This window comes from Pocillopora verrucosa, chromosome 10, assembly GCF_036669915.1.
Source record: "Pocillopora verrucosa isolate sample1 chromosome 10, ASM3666991v2, whole genome shotgun sequence".
NCBI classification, from domain to species: Eukaryota; Metazoa; Cnidaria; class Anthozoa; order Scleractinia; family Pocilloporidae; genus Pocillopora; species Pocillopora verrucosa.
The window spans coordinates 9,158,762-9,175,437 of NC_089321.1; the positions used below are offsets into that span (position 1 = coordinate 9,158,762).

The 16,676-nt window shown below is 37.2% G+C and overlaps 1 protein-coding gene across 1 annotated transcript; it reads left to right on the forward strand.

The window, feature by feature from the left end:
• The first annotated feature begins 286 nt into the window (after positions 1-286).
• LOC131799184 (uncharacterized) lies at positions 287-16,234 on the forward strand. Its single transcript, XM_059116883.2, has 22 exons — positions 287-532; positions 2,249-2,353; positions 2,929-2,971; positions 3,216-3,294; positions 4,457-4,501; positions 4,654-4,706; positions 5,010-5,089; positions 5,450-5,496; positions 5,895-5,982; positions 6,146-6,234; positions 6,345-6,402; positions 6,533-6,630; positions 6,742-6,813; positions 7,263-7,331; positions 8,078-8,115; positions 9,594-9,782; positions 9,891-10,049; positions 12,510-13,425; positions 13,998-14,066; positions 14,164-14,223; positions 14,515-14,581; positions 14,962-16,234. Exons 1-22 carry the CDS (start codon positions 407-409, stop codon positions 15,037-15,039), a joined length of 2,628 nt encoding a protein of 875 aa, XP_058972866.1. The 5' UTR covers positions 287-406; the 3' UTR covers positions 15,040-16,234.
• The last annotated feature ends 442 nt before the right edge of the window (positions 16,235-16,676 follow it).

Genomic DNA, 16,676 nt, shown 5'->3' on the forward strand with positions numbered 1-16,676 from the left:
CAGGGGACCTCTCGGGAAATTGGATTATTGATTGGTAATATTTTACTTGTGGGTGCATAAATACAGCAACGGGTAAAACAATTTCAATTTCTTTCAGTTGAAAATTTCAAATAAGTTTAGATAGGTAAATGTCAAAACACAAACTGAGGAGAAAGAGGTTTGGTGTAACAAGACTACTATACGACCTGTTCCGACGAACCCTAACGACTCTACCGACTATAAAACGATCATTATGCTGAGTCCAAAAATCGCAGGCTCGCGTGTTTTCGAAAGAATGCGACGAATTTGTATTTATCACTCAGAAATAAAAGATGAAGTGAACTGATGGCCTTATTTTGAAGTAGCCGGTTGCAAAGCCGTGTTTCCCTGATTAAAAAGGAAACTAGCTTACTCTTCAGCACCTGCCATGTACAGATTAAGCAGAAGATTTCGTAGACGATTTGGGAAGGACAAAGAAGAGAAGAAGGATAAACATGCATTGGACTATGTCATCGTTCTACTCGATAGCAGCGATCTCTCGTTCAATTTGCATGTAAGTTTTGATGATGTATTAGTTCCTAACAGCTTACATTAGTAAGAACGGTGGAAGCTACCATTATTGACACGATTTTGGGCAATTTGTTTTGGCGTGTAACTAAAATGATTTGTTGTCTTCGACGAATTCACGCAAATGAAATATGGCTGCATTTCCGCCAGTAAAGTTTCAAACTTTTCTTTTGTAATTTAATGTCAAGTTTTGAAAGGAATGTTCCAGAAGAGCTAATATTTGTAGAAGATATAGGAAACAGTGGACTCTTTGTTGGTTTTATGGCTGTATGTCTATGAGATAAGATCTAACTGTCTTTGAATGTTTTTTAATTTATACTAGGTCGTTGCAGAGTTCAATATACGTTGAATTTACTTGAGCACATTTCATGTTTATAAGTATCTTAGAGATCACACCACCTGTTTGGCAAACTGTTTTTCTTTTCCTCATGGAAACTTAACCATAATCCGAAAGCAAAAAGACATTCCATTCTGCAAGAGCAAGCATCATTAACCTTTAACTTTAAATTTACATGTTTCAACGGGGCGTTCCGGCGAAGCGATTCTTACCATAGGTTTATTTTTTTAACTGTCTCTAAACATGTTGGTCGTGATGAATCATGACAATTTTTTTTCTCGGCTCAGTGTCGTTTTTTAGCGCCTGATTACTTTTAAAAAGACGTATTCTTTTGCTGGAATATTACAAGTGCCCTTGTTTCAACGTTTGATGTAATAATACCGATGTATTTGCGCGCAGTGATATATTGCAGACCACTGAAATTGAAATTTTATTGCAGCAATGTTGGATATAATTTAAGAGAAAGTGTCAATCAAAAGGTAGATAACGATAGAGAAATCACGCTATTATTGTGTGTTTATTGCTTTTTATTCATAACCTTATCTTTGATAACTATTTGTTAATTTGATTACTGTGTTTTCTTTTGCCCAGTTGTGAAATAAAATCCTATAATTACTTTTCAATAGACAGATGTCTTTTAGGTCCAAATTTTTCTGTAGCTGGTTTCTTGACAATGTTTCAGAGTGCATCTGAAGTTTTTTCAATGGATTCTTTACCTGTGTATTCTCAATAAACTGCATGATTTTTTGGTATTAGGTTATAGAAGTAGTATGATACTCATCACATTTCCTTCCGTCCAAGGCATCAAGGAGTCAATTGTAATAATATTGTGAACAATTGATAACCAGGACAAAAGCAATATCCAGAAAGACATGTTTAGTTTTTTGTTTTTTAGTTATCAACTAAACCAAGGAGGTTTTCCTTTGAAAGAGTTATTTATTTTAGTGTTCAAGTGGCAAATGTGAGCTAAATGAAATATTTTGAATTAATATACATGTGGCTACTTATACATTTGATTGTCATTTGACTAATTTAAGTAACAGTTACAGACAACAAGACATAGTTCAATATGACCAAGATTTTATTTGAGTTTTTTTCATGGCTCCTCTATTTGAAAATCATAAGGAATTTGTCTTTGTCATTGAAATGGTACACTACAAACTTATATGTGTATCAACACTGATTCATTGAATAACAGTTTGGGACCAATTGGGTAATAGCAAGGTTGTAGCCATTTCACAGTTATTGACTTCAAATGGCTGCTGTGATCCACAGCCAACAAAGTTGTATGAATGTGACAAGTAAAAGAATGTAATGGCTTCCATGTAGCTCACTGTGGTTAATCATTCTTCTTAAACTTTTTAGAAAAAGGCCAAAGGACAAGAACTTCTTGACCTTGTTTTTAAGAACCTGGATCTTGTAGAGAAAGACTACTTTGGTCTTCAGTTTATGGACACACATCAAGTTTCGGTATGGTTATTAATTCTTCTTCGCAACCCTCTTGAGATTGAGAGGGAATTTTCCTCTGATCAAAAGGAAGTGGGTATCTCTGTTCCTGGGGTGAGGGCATGTCCAATGGAGAAAAAGATCATTTGGGGTTAGGGTTAATTTTTTGGCAAATACATGATATTACATATTCATTGCTAGGTGAAGTAAGGATAAATCTCTATGAAGACCTTACAAGTACACAGGATTCACTAAGCTTTTCCATAAGCAGCTTCTAACAGTGTAATAAATGGCTGTGCCCAGAGAAGGCACTGTATAAGGCAAAACCCAAACATGAGAAGTGTCTGGCAGGCCCAACAGACAGCAGGATGAGTTCTTATGGGCTGTGGTAGACCTTTGGTAACTGGCTTTATCAAAAACCCTTTAATTATAGGACAATTTTGTCTTGAACAAGCTTACAATTCTAGTTGTAGTAATATATATAATAATAATAATAATATAGTAATAATATAATAATATTGTAAATATATGACTTTCATATATTCTTAACCATTATAAATACTTATTGCTGATGTAAACTTTATCCATTTTCCTGACAGCATTGGTTAAATCCTATGAAAAAAATCAAGAAACAAGTCAAAAGTAAGAATTTCTACACTTCTTCCTTTTATGTCCTGTGATTCAGAACTGTTCAGAAATGAGAAGCAAAGAAAATCCTACTTTTTGTGAGATAGGTTTTAATCTGTAAATATCACATGTTTGTCCCTTGTGCTGATAAGATTTGTATCAAATTATTTATTATAATCTTTTGTTTGAATAAGAATAATAAGTGTTTTTACAAATGCAAATATGTAATTATAATTAAATTCTTAATATTATTTTCCAGTTGGTCCTCCATATACATTACACTTCCGAGTCAGATTTTATGCTGCAGAACCACAAGACTTGACAGAGGAACTTACCAGGTAAATATTCTGCAACAAACAAGCTTTCTAAGCTGAAATAGTTGCCATGGCAAGAAGGAAATAATTAAGGAATGAAAATGTGAAGAAGGTCATCAATTCAGGAACCAATAAACAAGTTGAAACTAAACATAATAGAGATTTCATTGTCAATGCTCTGAAGTTGAGGTGAAATAGACTTTTGCATGAAATGTTATTGACATTTAAATGTCTTAACCTTATGTAAGATTTCCTTCCTTCACCATGGTTGTTCTGGTATGAAGCTTTGTTTGAGATGTTGCCTGTGATAGACAGTCAAACTGTTAACAGTCATAACAAGGTGATTTGGTATTATCTGAGTTGACAATGTAAATTGGCCACTGTTGAGAGTTTCAAAGCTGACATTTCAAGCATTAGCCCATCATCAGAACAGATGTAGGAATTGTGGGTTGTGTGTGTGTTTATATGCAGAAAATTGAGCTATACTATTGGAGGGAACATGGAAATGAGAAAAACAAGAATAAATTAGTTGAATGAAAAGCATTCACTGATACTTTGGAAATTAGGAATATCAATTTGAAAGATAAATTTTTGTCCTAGAGTTTTGTGGCTTTCCAAAGTGCCTAGATGTAGGGAAAGCCTGCCAACTGCTCAGAAAGATTAGGGAAATTTAAGTGTCCAGTGACTGGTTCGGATGGGTCCTTGTCATTGCTTTCTATGTTGCAAAGGTGCTCTCAGAATTGGTCACCTAGCTGTCTTCCTGTTTCACTAAGAAATAAGTGCAAGTTATGCAGTAGATAACATTGGTGGAGGTGCACTTGAAGTTATCAGTAATCTTAATAGATCTCTTGGGTCCCGACATTTTCTCTATGTTGTGAATGCATTGTGCGCAGGCGAATTTGAAAGGTTCAGGGTGATCATTAGTTTGTAATGAACTTCTATTGTGTTTTGAATAAAATTGGTGGAGGTTGCAAAAAGATATACCCAAACCATTTTGAAATAATTTAAAATTTTTAAGAATGATAGATTTAACCGTGTGGTTAAGGTTACAAAATTCAAATTTTGAGTTGGGAGCCCTGCAAATGTTACATGTGCATTGAAAAAGTTTAAATATAATCTATGATATATGTGTTAGTTAATGGCAGCTAATACTTCATGTTAATTTGCTTTATCAATTCCCATTTAGATATCACTTCTTTCTGCAAATTAAGCAAGATATATCCAGAGCAAAGTAAGTTTTTCATCCTTTAAAATGCAATATTTTGAATTCAAGATGTTATTATTTTTTATGAGAAATTTATAAACAGGCATATAATGTGTCAATAGAAACTACTTCCTACTAAAGATATATACTGTATGCTTAAGATTGACATCTTTTTCCAGGCTTGAGGTTCCACTCAAGGTTGGTGTTGACTTGACTGGCTACAGTTTGCAATGTAAGTTTTGAACATCCTTTTGAAAAGTAATTTGTCTGTGTTTGTTGTGAGTAGAAACTTGCAAATTGCCAAAAAAAATTCATGGCATCATCTGACCAACCTCACTTACATGCATCTGGGTCAAATTTAGTTGTTTTACTCTTTATAAACTTTCTGTCAGTCTGACATCCTTGTAGTACACTTTGCTTCTGTTGTTTTGTCTCTTTAAAAGTTTGTGTTTCTGAGTGTAAAGTTTTTCTTAGATTAGTGGATATTTGATGTCCCTATGCACTGGTTCAATTGCATTTCATTTCACATTTGTAGCTCATCTTGGTGACTTTGAGCCAGAGCTTCATGAAGCATCAACTGATTACATTACGGAATTCAAGTTTATTCCCAATCAGGTACAGTAGGCAATTACAAAATTAAGATGCATAAAAAGGAGGCTTCTTACAGTAAAAAATAAAGTAAATAAAAAAATTACAAACTTAAGATGCATAGAAATAAAGTTTTGTATTTAAAAATGTTAGATTTTTCCTCAGAGCCAAGTAACTGAGTTATGCATATTCTTCTTCTGTCAAGAAGGGGTCCTCACCTGGGGCCACAACAAAAAAACGAAAACTTGCACGATTGAAACATTAGTTACATCACAGAGTAAAGTTTTTATTTCAGTTGCCGTACAAATATCTTAAGCTTTTTGTATTCTCTGCAGTTTAGAGCTAATGCTAATGGATAGTTGCTGGTAAATCATTTATTTGTTTTAGACAAAAGAGTTGGAGAAAGAAATCAAGAAGAAGCATAAAGCTCTTGTGTAAGTTTGTGCTAAGAGTACTGAATGTAGTTCATTGTCTAACCCTGCAGTGCAGGCATCTTACCAGGGAAATTTAACATCACAAGCTGGCCATTATCTAGCTGGCCATGTTTGATTTAAAGTGGAAGGTGGGGTAAGGAGGCCCTCTCTTTTGTTTTGAGCATTGCTCACCCCCTCAGTGCAAATTTCTTTCTCTCCCCAGCCTTCCACTGCAGCTGTAAAAAATCAAAGATGGCAGCCATAATGTATGGAAGAAAATGTTGGGCACCCACCTGCCAAAATTAGGCCTGCTCTGCAAGCTATTCATTGTCCTTTTATCACTACATTATAAAAATAATAATGCAATATTTTGAAATTCTCCTTTGACTAATCTACCTTTGTTTGATCATTTTCACCAGTGGCTTGAATCCAGCTGAATGTGAAGTTAATTTCCTCAAGATTGTGAAGAACATGGATTTCTATGGAGTTGATATCCATACTGTTGTAGTAAGAAATACGCCATTTATTGACTTGCTATTCAGTGAAATTACAGCAGTATTAAAATTTGATATTCTACCTATTCAAAATCTTTTTACTTTTAATAAGTGTAATAAGTCTTGTTTGTGCCTTGTTATAGCATCTAAGTTTCCATTTGTTTTCACATTATAAGGGGGAAAACAAAATGGAGTGCCAGCTGGGTTTGACACCTCGAGGTATTTTGTCCATCAAGGACAAAGAGAAGAGGACAATTTTTGCGTGGTAGGCAGAAAGATAAACAGTTTATTAACATTATATGCTTGTTGTGTGATCTTTCAGGGTTGTGAAATGTCAAGTTAAACTAATTGCCTAACTTTTCCTTAACTTTTCAGGCAGAAGATTACCAAAATCTCATTCAAGAAAAACAGATTTCACCTGGAGTACCAAGGGGTACAAGTTCTTTCTTGATTGTTGCACCAAGATTTGCTTAAGTGTTTTAAATTAAGAACTAACCTAACCTTCCTTGTAGTTCTTTTCTAACGCTGACTTTCCGCATATTGCGGACCTATTTCTGTTTCAGGCTCAACGGCATGCTGAAAGTTACACGTACACGTGTACCAGTTCCCTCGCTGCCAAGCATCTATGGAAAAGTGCTATTGAACATCATACATTCTTCAGGTATTATGAAGGTTTTTCAGTGAATTTTTTTTGTTTGATCAATTGCTTTTGTTAGTTTTTTCCATGCCGAGTAAAGTTTAATGTGGGCTTTTTTAATCATCTTTGACACAGACTCGTAAAACCAACTACAAAGCCAAAGAGAACGTCCAGCTTCCTACGCTTTGGATCACGTTACAGATATAGGTTTGTATTAAACTGCACGAAGCTTCTCTTTTTTTTTTCTTTTCTGAAAGCTAAACTGATAGTGAAGCGGCACCGCACAAGAATCGCGAACCTAGAACTCGAGGGGGGCCGGGGTCAGGAGAATAGAATTTTCTCAGTTAGCACACCCTCCCCTTCCTCGTCGCTTTTTCACGCGCGCCCGCCGCTCAAGCAGTTGAAGAAGCAATTGAGAAAATACAGAAAGACAACTTGAAGTGAAATGATGCACTGCGCGTCGTCGTTAATATAATTAACAACAACAATTGCAACAAAATAAGAACAAAAATACTTTATTAAGACGCACTCCACCGAGATGTGCTTGTTAAATTCTGCCATATACTATTATATACGTTGGAGGGAAAAGGACGAGAAAACGAAGTTTCTAATTATTTGTTTGTTCTTTTTTTTCTTGAATTTGTGTTTTGGTTTAGCGGGAGAACAGAGCATCAGGCTCAAAGAGATGCGAGAATGAGCGCCAGGAAGTCACTCAAGATTCAAAGGTAATCTGAACTACTGTGTAAAAGCTATGTTACTTTTGTTCATAGCAATTTATAAGAGATGAAAGAGTGTGAATTCATCAAACCTTGGAGTAAGATTTGCGATTGAAATGAGGTATTAGTTATAAATATATTAGAATTGAGGGGGTAAGTTACTAAAGAAACTGTGGTGCCACGTTGGGGAGGGGGAGAGAGGGAGAGGGAGGGGGAGAGGGAAGGGGAGGGAAGTATAGGAAGATATCTTGGTTTCATCAACTGAGTTGATGATGTAAATTGGCTAACGTAAAGAGTTCCTAAAGATGACATTTCGAAGGTTACCCCTTGGTCAGAGCAGAATCACCTGGTTGTATTATGATCCAAACACACTTGGGTTGACCTTTAGTAATTATTTTAATCTGTGAAATGCTTTGCGTTCAACATCTAAGGCTTGAACGCCTTCTTGCTTCTATTAAGATCTAACATTATTCCCCTCGTCACATTTGAGCAGGAGATTTTCCTCATTGACCCAGTGAGGTTTCTTGGCAACACAACACGCATAAGTCACGTGGCGCCCACTTTTTGTTCGTTTGTTATCAGTGGGTAAAGTTCCCAGCCACTTTTTGTAGCAGCTTATAAGAAGGTGTGAAAAGCCTGCTGGAGAAGTATTCAGCTGTAGTATTATTTTAACAGGTGGATTACACCGAGGATTACCAAGCCAGTGGATCGCTCGTGTTTAAAATCAGGTTTATTTACATGAATGTTTCTTTTAGGGCAACAAGCGAACGATTTTCAAAGAGACCTACTGTTGGTGAGTAACCAGTTGACTTTCAAGACGACTCCTGTTGTGTTCAAGATATCATTTATTATTTAAACATGTTTGTGCGTCATATGTGGCGTTAACAATAATCCTCAATCAACCAAACGCCCAACTTGGTTTCATATTCCATGTTTCGTTAGTGCAAGTCGACTGATTATCAACACAGAGAATGAACGAATTACTCTACAAACTTCGCTCCTGTAAGCATTATGACTGATCAATCGAACACTTTTTGTCGTCGTTTTCTCACCATCGTTAAAATGCTGATGTTAAAATCAAACCTTGCCACTGCGTATTTTGGCAACAACTACAAGTTCTATAAGGAATGTACTTCGAAGATGTACCTCAACAAGAATAAATTTCATCGATTGGTCTGACTTCTTCACTTTTCTAGATATATAAACACTCATGTAGCACTTTTCCATTAATGGCTGATGTTTATGAAATCCTTTTCAATTTTTCTGACTTTAAATCGTCGATTTTCGTGGACGAGACCCTGTAAATTTGGCTGATTGCTGATATACCAATGATTCTTTGCTGACGTATGACCATATATTGTTCGCTGCTAGCTTCACATTTAGTGTTGGATCTGTAGTCACTATTTACCATAAACAGTTTTAGTCGTAAAAGCGCAAGTAAACGTTTTTTTCGGTATCTGTAATCGCATTAAAACTGTAGGCGCCAGTTAATTAGTAGTGAAAATGTCCTCGCAAGATTTCTACTTAATTACTTTACAGTCAACTTTCATTAATTTTTTTGCATCTTCGTTTTAAAAGTTTTCGTAAGTTGTGGATAAAAGTTTTCGTGGCCTCCACGTAGATTGACAAATAATAACATCTTCAATCGATTGTTTTGTATTTTACAAAGAGGCTCTTATTCAGTCGATCATTTGTGAAACTATAACTATGATCACTTCTGAGAAGCCTTCGTTTATTGGTGAGTTGCTGATGAGAATTGAACTTGTTTTGATTGCCGAGTTCTTGGCATTTGACGTCATGGCATTGAGGAAATACACTAGTGTAAAACTGAGCACAAGTTTTGTGCGTGAAAAGAAAAATTGAAGATAGAGAGGATATTGTCAGAGGTATAAGAAATTTCACTTCCAGCAGGCCTGCTCAGCTACAAAAAAATTATAACCTTCATCCGAATTTGTGGAGAAATCTTTTTTTGTCCTTACTCACATGTGATTGTGTTTTCGAGGGTCATGATAATTAACCCCTGAACTCCCATGAGTGACCAAGACAGAATTTCTCCTTACAATATCAATACAATATCAAACAGACAAGTGATGAGAATAAAGAAAAAATTTCAATTAGGGGATTATAAGTTGATCTAGTACCAAATTTACCAAACTAACATCACAAGGACTGTATGGCAGACAGTAAGGAGAATTACTAATGAGATCTTGGGAGTTGGAGGGTTAAAAAAGCTTGAAATGGACCAGTTTTATAGTTTTTTTTTTGTGACAGGCTTTATTCGTGTTGGTTCCCGAGTTTGGGGTAAGGCGCTGAATGGTGATTTTTACAAAGGAGTGGTGACTGGTTTAGGAGAAATGCTGCACATAAAGTTTGACAATGGAGACACTATTGCGCATGACAGAACTGACCCTGAGTGTGTTGTATTTGATCAAGTTCCTGAGATCAGTGACTTAGAAATTGGTAAGAACACGTTTAACAACAGGCTACTAATTTTACTGATTGAATAACGTAAAATTCACTGACTTCGGTCCTACCGACCTTCTCCCTTTTTTTTTTTTTTTTGTCCAGGGAGTCGCGTGATCGCTCATTGGCCAAGTCTGCCCGCTAAGCTGTCTGGGAAGGTGATTGGTATTGAGCATGGCAAGTACTATGTGGAGTATGATGATGGAGACAAACATCACAACACTATAGACCAGCTAAGGATACTCAAACCACCTTTGTATTTCGGTAAGATTTTAGAAAATAAATACAATGTTCCTCTTCTAACCGTGTTGGAGGTCCTTCTTTAAAGTGAGTGTTCACTGTTTCAATTTGTGGCTGTGCAAGCTTGAAATCGAATGGGACGAACCGAGGATCGGTAACTCACAGTACAGACTGAGAAGACGAAGTTGTTTCGTTACTTATCATATCCCTACTTTGACTATGACGAGTTCGGTAAACGACCTTTAGTCTAGTCTAATCTTGATGCGCTTCGAAGTGAAAACGAGTCCAGATGTGGGCACGTTTTAACGCAATTCAAAGGAATGTTTATTTTCCTTCTTAACTTAAGTATAATTGGTTATTAGTAACGTGAGATTTTAGCTACAAAAGCAGATTGAATTTAGGCGCAATAGAGTATGGCCTCCTCATTTGGCCAATCACAGCGCGCGAACCATCTGTGATATTTTTTAAAACCTGATAACATTCACTCCTTGATACGAGTAATGAATTGAGAGTGCTGATCTTTTTATTGCGAGCCCTTAAAGGAACGGAGCCTATGCGTAATTATTACTGGCAGAGTGAAATAATAATAACGAATTCATTCGTGTCGCGCTCATATCCACTGGTTGTCCCATGATTATATCAGAGTAATACAGAGGAAGAGATAAACAGCGATAAATTATTGATTCCTTTTATTTCCCTGTACTGATAGGGGTTTTTGCTGCCATTTTAAAAGTTTAATTTGAGTGCAAGTAACTAAAGTAGAACCAAACACGTAACGTGTTGTTTCTGGCAGTAATTCGTCCGACAATCCATTGTTCTTTCGACAATAATATTACAACAATTAGTTTGAGACTGGGTCAATGTCTGTGGTTGTTTAGTAACATTTATAAAAGTTTCTTTTGTGCTTGTGAATGATAACTTTTAGGGTTTAAAGTTTTTAATGCTGTGTTATTAATCTGTTTGTCTTCCGGATATTGCTAAGTAAGTTAAAAGGAGGCAGCTACAAAAATAAGTTACACCGGATGTTTGGTTTGTTAGTTGTGTCCGAGATGCGGTTTTATCCACTCAGCAGGCATCTGTTAGTAGTTCCAACAAAACACTTTACTCGCGTTAACTTTGCCTCAAATATGGCTTCTTTCCAAATAAGAAAGTTACCAGTAATTCGAGTATTTCAAGAATGTTCTTTGGCAGTTTAATTATTCATGGTTGGCCTCAGGGGTCGTATCATCTCGAACGAAACTTTTAATTATTTTAGTTACTGAAATTCCCTAAGTGGAAAAGTTTTACGCCGGTTGTGTGCTGCGCCTAGTCAGGACCTCGTTTATTTTCAAAGGATAACTTAGTTGTGATTTGAGGGAAGTTGTATTCTGCATAAAGCGAGCCATGATAATTGCGTTTTTATCTCATTTTACAATTAGTTTGTTAAATATAATTAAATCATGGAAAGTTCTTGAACACACCCTATGTTGTTTACGTTACGTTCTGTTTTCGATTCAATTTGGCAAACTAAAAGTCGGGAAAGTTCACGGAATTCTATTTACGCACTAGAACTCGTTACTTTAAGACGCGGCTTGATCATTTATCACTAGAAGAACTCTTCTTGTTGGCGAGTGACGACGGAAAAAATTTTAGGTTGCCTCCAACTTAGAAGTGATAACATGAAATTCTCCTCGTGTAAGAAAGTTCATTTCGAGGGCGCGCTCCGATATATCGTGAAAGGTTTGTAGGTTAAAATGTAATGTTCTTTCAAGTGACACTTCTTTGCTATCTAATTGCTTTCTTGACGATCCTTAGTAAATGCACCTTAGTGCAGCACTGTAAACAGTGCTTATGTTTAAAAAGGTTATTTTATAGGTTGTAATTAATTCGAGTCCTGCGTTAAATTAGCATCCGCCCGGGAGCTGGGACAAGCCTCCTGGCCCCAAATGCTCAGAAGAGATCTGAAAAAGCCAGTGAAAGATACAATGAAACTAAATACGAAATAGTTTTCATTTTACGTTTTACTTCAAATCTCGCCGGGAATTGCATTTAAAAAAAATTAATTTTCGACAATATTAATTAAAGGAGTTGTGAAACATTTCCGATTTCTAGGTTCGATTGTGTTGTAAAGCTCTGATATTATAACTCGTGCTCTAACGTAAAAAGCTTGAGATTACTATTGCGAATCATGTTTTTTTTAAAAAATACATATACACCTTTTGTCAGTATTACCCTTTGCGCCAGAGGAGTCTCGTCTTTGTATGTTTATTCAAATGAAAGAATAGCAAAAGTGCAGCTCTAACAATCTTGCACTGTAGATGATGGGTAGAATCTTGTTTGCTCTTCTTCGGTCTTTGTAAAGAGAACTGCATCGCATTTCTCAGTTTTTTGCTCATAATTTTTTTCAAACATTACTTTGTTATTAACCGATCAAATCGGAACATCAAACTTTTATTTACCAGAGCAAACGATCAGTAATAACTATTTTTATTTTCCTCTCACTAGGACCCGGAGCCAAAACTCGGCGAGGCCTTAGAAAAGCAGAATCAATGAAAGTAACAAGTCTGACTGGTCGAGCTGTGATTACCACTGAACTGCCTCCACGCTCCAACTCTAATGGTTATGTTAAACCTGAAGAACATCTCTCATCTGAGGCTGTGGATGGTGTCATATCTTTACCATCCACGTCAGAGACTAGGAAGGTCGACGATGATTCTTCCGAATTATTCGGTGCGTCGAGCGTTTCCGGAGGTCTCCCAGACGATCGACCGAAGAATATCCATGCGCGATCAGCGTCGCTTCCTGCCAATGTTCGACTTCCACGTTCGGCTTCCACCAAACACGATAGCACCTCGTCATCTCCTTCTACGTCGCCCAGAACAGACAAGAAAGCCACTCGGAACAAGTCATTTGCGGGAACAACCAAGGCCTCTTACGCCAAAAGAGCTCCGCTGGAGATTTTCTCGTTGCCTGAAACAGATGTTGACTCGGGTATCTCAGTGGCTTGTGAGAGACCAACGTCGGGAAGGCAATCCAAACGAAACCTTCGAATAATGGATCTAATGAAGAACAGTAAGGAGGATGAAAAGAAATCGGGAAAATCCAAAAGTGACGAAACGCACAGCCAATCAAAGCGTGACAAAAAATCTGGAAAAGTGAAGTCTGTAGGTTCCACGCCCGCTCGGCCAGACATACGGGTTTCTCCGAATGCACCTTACGTGCCGAATTACTTAGAGACAGACCTTGACTCTGATTCAGGGAAGCACAGTAATTACTTCGTGGACGATCAGCGAAGCTTTCGAGTATTTATACCCAGTGATAGAAACAAGCGAGATCATAAAAAGCGCTTCACTACAATTGATGGAATTTCTGCTTCAGACGAAAGATTACTTCGAGGAAAAGGCGCTTTTCCTGTGAAAAGGTCTGAATTCATATTTCCGTTTAATTTCCTTTTTTAATATTTTTTCCGTGTGTTTCCTTTTCATTTTGTGTATTCTGGTGTCTTGACCCAGTCTTCCGACCAAAGGTGGGGAACTTAAAGAGAGCTAGGAAACCCTCCTCCCTTTTCCCTTAAAACGATAGTTAGTTTTAATAAGCATTCACATGTCAAGTTTTCAATGAGCATCGTGTTAAAGAAGGAAATGAAAAGGAAAACGTTGAAAGTCGAAGTAAGCAAAGGAAGCATGTGCCTCTTTTTTTGTTTTTGGAAACTTTCGTGAGATATTTTAAATTTTTCTTGATTCTGTTCTTAAGGTTTCTCGTCGTCGATAGTTGTTATTTTGTTCATTATGTATTTATATTCAGTTATTGACTGTCGCGCAGATCCTAAATAATCTCTACCTTCTTTAGTGCTTTCATCTTAATCACTTTCCTTATGTGGCTTTCTTGTTATATTCAAGCGTCTTTTCAAAGTTACCAGCACATAAACCTCTTTTTGCACAAGATATCTTTAAATTCGATGTCGTCATCTTTACCGTTTATTTTGTGTTTCAGGAGACGAAGTTCACTTCCGGAGCTGCGCACAATTTTCAATCAAAAACAGGAAGAGAACAATCCTCAGGGGTACGTAATAAGTTGTTTCGACTTTTCAGTTTGACTTGATTGATGTAAAATTTGTTCTCTCACGATTTCCTTATTTTATTATTTGTTTCTTTGCCAGTAACGAGAATAAACTGACAAGGAGAAATAGAACGCATTCCCTGAACGATCTCGCCAAAATGTAGGTGTTGTTTGTTTGATTCCTATTCATTACATTTCCTTCGTGAAGGACGCTGTGACTTAATGGTTAGCACGCTAGGCTCCCGATCGAGAGGTCTCGCTCCGACCCCTGGTAATGTTCTTGGGCGAAACACTTTACTCTCCCAGTCCCTCTCTCTGTCCAACTTAGAACAGCCTTTCATCCAGGATAGTAGATAGCCTCGAAACTTAAGCGGAGCAGAAACTTGGGATAACTTCTGCAATTTCTTGGCCTCTTTTTCCCTCACACTTCTTAAACCTTTTTCAATACTAGGTCACCAACCAACAGAAAGGCTACGCCACTACATATTGACAACTTGTCTAGTGCAACAGACAATCGGGTAAGTGAACTACACTCGTAACCTTTTGGGAGCCGCAAGTTCGTCTGTTTCTTGGGCAAATCATGACGTGGCCAACGAGGAATTCACGCATATGTTATTAATGAGTGCGCATTACGTAGAGAAGCAAGGGAAGAACCATTTTTATTCGTTTTTTCAGTTGAGCGGAGGCAAGTGCGAGGGGTAAGATGTTCGACGAGAGGATTTTTTTTTTGCGCTTCTTCCCCCCGCTCCTTCCCTCGCCTGTCTCGCCCTTCGCGTGCGCCTTGCGCTTACACCGATCGCCTGAAAATCACGCAAGCAATGACATTATACCACAAGTTCACTCTGTAGAAGTAATTACAAGCCGTATGTTCCTGAATTTGTTGTTATTTTCGTTGCAGTGTGACTCACCGTTGTTTTCTCCAGGCATGGAGCAGAGTGCCTCAAGCAATAAACTGTTACTTGTCACCGATTTATAGCGAGACTAATGGGACATCAGATGCGGCAATATGCCTCACGCAATATGCCTCACGCAATATGCCTCACGCATGACGCGGAAAGTCATATATATGAAGTGGGACGCAGATGATCGGCTCGTTACATAATCCCAATGTTAAAAACCCTAGCAATAGAATATCAAGGTGGAAAAGACGCTTTTTTTTTATTACAAAACCTTCTTCCCTTTTTATGTACAGTGAAGATATCCTGAATTTGTTAAGTTTATATTTACGGGACCAAAATTTGAAATTTCGAATGACAGCTACAATTATCGCCTGCTATTCCTTAAACTAATTTTTATGTCTCATGTATTTAGGCGAAGCTTTTTTAATGTGTTTTCTTGATTTTACTGTTATTTTTCCTAGAAATATCTGTTGATTAATATTTTTTGTAGTGGTATTTTCATTGATGGACGTAGTAAAGAAAACTGTTAGTACTTTAAGTTGGCAATAATCCTTTCTTGAGAACTGTCTCAATTGTAAATCATAATAGTAGTAATATATTATAGGAAATATGTCAATTGCGAACAAACAGCAAGGTTTTGTTGTCATTTTGAAATCACTGTAAAATTAGTGACTGGGTTACAAAACTACTTTAATTTCTGTAAATGAGGGCAGAAGTTGAATTACACTAGTTGATTGTGGCTACCGCTCCTTGATTGGTCGATAAGATTGTCAGCTGTCTCCTGTCTCCCCGCGGGCGCTTCTGGCGGTAGGAGCGAGGAAACTGCTGACACCTCAGACTAAGTTTGCAATTGGTTGTTGAGAGGTTCCGATCAACTATTGGCCATATTGTTATGAGCCAATGATTCGGGGACCTTTCTGGTGTGGTGACTGGTTCTATTTAAATAATGAGAATGCGATTTAAGACGAGACCCACAGGCTTAATAGTTTGAAATCCTTGTAGACTTGTCTAATTCCCAAATTTAGGCGGGAAATAGCGAAATTATTTACCAAACAAATATTTGAAGCCGCTAGTTCGTCTTCAAAACATAAGATACTCAGCTACTTCAGAAATGTTACGACGGTGCAAGGTAATTGTTCCACTGCTTTAAAATATTTTTACCACTGCCCGAGAATTCTTTTGAACGGACAGCTAATAATCAAAACAAATAAATTAAGAAGAGAGACCATGATTGCAATGGTAATGTGAAATAAAAGCTTTACAAACCGGTTAGTAGGTGTTGTGTTCCTTCAATTCTATTGATCTGTGTCAAGAAAAAACCTACCGTCTCAGCGAAAACCGTTCAGTTACAACAATTACTCGTTTTCCTTCGTCAGAGTACCTCGGCTTCATTTCTAACATCTGTTTTGCATCAGAGGGCTATTCTATTTTAACGCCCCCTATTTTGGTCCCTTAATCCTATGCTTTTTTACGTAAATAGAATATTTTTTTCTAAAGCCAACCTAATTCTCAGACGACCCACCCCTCTAAGTCTCAGATACGAGCGTGGCGCTTAGGCTGTTTAATTTGAAATTAAACGTAATTCTTAAAAAAAAAAAAACACAGAACCGAAATTTCGCCCAACTGATCAGTGAAACTTCCATGGAATGTCAATTCGCCCTTTCTCCTCAGGGCTGAACAGTTTTGCCCCGTTTCGATTACCGTTATCGCGCTG

Excerpts from the sequence above, each read along its gene's own strand:
- LOC131799184 (XM_059116883.2), top strand. The coding sequence starts at position 407 with ATGTACAGATTAAGCAGAAGATTTCGTAGACGATTTGGGAAGGACAAA. Across the intron at positions 4,707-5,009 it reads GACTGGCTACAGTTTGCAAT|CTCATCTTGGTGACTTTGAG; the intron begins GTAAGTTTTGAA and ends TCACATTTGTAG. Across the intron at positions 5,983-6,145 it reads TTGATATCCATACTGTTGTA|GGGGAAAACAAAATGGAGTG; the intron begins GTAAGAAATACG and ends TCACATTATAAG.